General features: G+C 42.0%; 1 protein-coding gene across 1 annotated transcript in view; it reads right to left on the bottom strand.

Moving 5' to 3' along the window:
• Window positions 1-190, bottom strand: part of REXO1 (RNA exonuclease 1 homolog) — a 10,139-nt gene extending 9,949 nt beyond the window's left edge. The window contains exon 1 of the mRNA XM_054396031.1: window positions 128-190. Coding sequence (XP_054252006.1) covers window positions 128-190 — 63 coding nt within the window. The remainder of the gene's footprint in view (window positions 1-127) is intronic.
• Window positions 191-2,649: the final 2,459 nt, after the last annotated feature.

The raw sequence follows: 2,649 nt of genomic DNA, 5'->3' as shown, positions 1-2,649 counted from the left end.
AACTCTCTCACATCCCCTGTGATTTAAGAGGCACTCCTAAAGTATGAAATGAATATAACAGTCGCCTATCATGCACAGTGCGTTCTGCAAGCACACACCCTCCTAATGAAACCCAAGAATCTCTTACCAACGATACATCCTCAATCCATGCAAATTCCTCCACCCACATGCTGTGTCTCCGACCCTGCATAGCCACGATATCGCGACCTCTCGCCTTATTCCCCCAATGACAGCCCGGACTTACCACTCTGATCCCCCCTTAGAGCTACCAACTACCAAACTTCCACAGACCCCCTCCAAACGCCAAATTTTGCACAAGGTCCAAGGCCCACCTCTTGTTTATCAAAACAAATCACTACACTCCCCCAAGTACTTTTTTCCTCTTGCACAAAGCCCTACAAAGAAATAAAGGTCCTTGAACAATCTAAAACAACAACTAATAATGAGATTTTATTTTAAATAAAGCATAATCCTCTATAAACTACTCAAGCAGAGTCTTCCCCCTTTTAACACGAACAAGCTCAGGTTTATTAATGCAGCATTTCCGACATAACACTCAGTATTCATTTTCATTCCCTAAGCCCTTTACAATAGCACTGCTACTGAGCAGTTCTCCCGGCCAAAAGCGCTCAATCCTGTCTATGCATGTTACTGCCAAAGCTCAACAAATCACTGTCTTTCAAAAACTCTGCCTCGAAGCCACCAGGATAGTTATGGGCTCTCTCATACAAACTCACCCCTCACCCCAACCCTACTATAATTGAAAACAAAAAAAATAACACACATTATAGCATTCTTTATTTCAAAGCCATTTGAGAAACGAGCCTTAATACTAATTCTACCCGAGTTGTTCAAAAGTTACCTGCACCAAAACAATTTCCTCTAGGTTTTCGGACATTTGCTTCACAGGCCTAAACTCTACGAACCACCCAGAACTGCACCAAATACAAAAAAAAACCCCTTTTACACACTTTCAATCTTCGCGATAACCAAAGAACACTGCATCCTGTCAATACAGGCATCTACCTATCTCTTCACAAATTCTTATAACTATGACGCCAGCTTCTCTCCCATGACAAGTCTATCACCTTAAGCATTCATGCCCCTTCAAATATCTTATTTATTATCATTCCCATCAGTGAAACCCCTCATCATCACTCTGTTCTTAAATGACCCTCTCTCAATCCCAACACACCCATCAATTTAGCAACATACAGATAATACCTAATTAAATGCGCCTGAACTTCTATACATCTTAAGATAAATCTCCCTACAAGTTCTCTACTAATTCTCTCAGAAAAGTACACACGAAACCGTTGCTCGGTCTCTCTGCGTGCAACATTCCTTCGATTAAAGAACCCACAAAAAACAAAATCTCAACAGAAAGGATTTCCTGACAAAAGCCGCAACAATAACCTGAGCAACCACTGCACACTTTGAGATATTTACCGCTAGGCCTAACTTTGAAAACATCCCTGCATGCACTATGGCTAATGACATACAAAAAGCATAATAAGCGCACCTAACCACAGTGCGTAAGAACAAGGCCCCTCATTACACTCACCTGCTGTCTTTAATCCTTGATTAAAGCTATTGCTTGACCCAATTTTCCCCCCAGAACCAGCTCTTATTTACTCTTTAGCGCTCCACCCAAAGATAAAAAACTCAAAACCAAAACCCAAAGCAATAACCGAACAAAAAACCCCCCAACCAAACCGAACCTAATCACCCCAAAACCACACACCAAACCAAAACCTACTAATCTACTAAAACAATAAACAAAATACCCACCAAACCAAACACTTCATGCCTATCGGCCTCTTCATACAGCGTTATGGCATTACACCCTCTCTGACATTTTGACAGACAATCCAACGTCCTGCGTACAAGCACTATTCACTACCCTTCCCCATAAAGGCCCACAGTCTTTTGAAAGATCCCTAAATGAATCCAAGTGCGCTCCTAATCTGCCAATTGCGAGTACTACCTCACTACATTCCCATCAGCCAAACAATATCGCGTATCCCTATTATTATTTAAAGTCCACGGCAAATGCGCTAGAAAGAATTATAAAATCAAACAAACAAGACATTTCGTATCTTTTCAACACCAACTAACCACTGCACCTTGTATAATTAATCCCTCGGCCATGCAGACTCTATCACTTTCCTGTCTTTCTATATTTGCGCAACCATCAAATCTGACAACCTTCTCTGAATTACATTTCATCCTAACAGAAGCGAGAAAACAATCTACAATGACACCTCATACCTCAAACCATAAGGAAAATAACAAGAATCAGTTGAATCTTTCTTGTTATGGACTTGCAGAAAAGAGGACCTCCCCAAGGATCAATACCATAGCGATCTTCCAACCCCACCTGCCAAACCTAGCACTAGAGCCACCACCTAACCATCTAACACTAGATCACAGTTGCCACCTCAGCAGACGTTTCCCACACTCGCAAAGCCTAGCCTTTATCTAAACACACCTCTCCCACGCGAATGGGGCTAATATCTAACCACACATCCAACACTTCTTACCCACCCCAAATCCCTGGTTAACTCTTTCCAGGTCTTAACCCTCTCACTCTACACTGGGTGAAGAATTTCTTCTAACAACCAGCCTGCCTATCTGACCTCATTTCTC

This window comes from Indicator indicator, chromosome 36, assembly GCF_027791375.1.
Source record: "Indicator indicator isolate 239-I01 chromosome 36, UM_Iind_1.1, whole genome shotgun sequence".
NCBI lineage: Eukaryota > Metazoa > Chordata > Aves > Piciformes > Indicatoridae > Indicator > Indicator indicator.
This window is presented reverse-complemented; position numbering and strand designations above follow the sequence as displayed.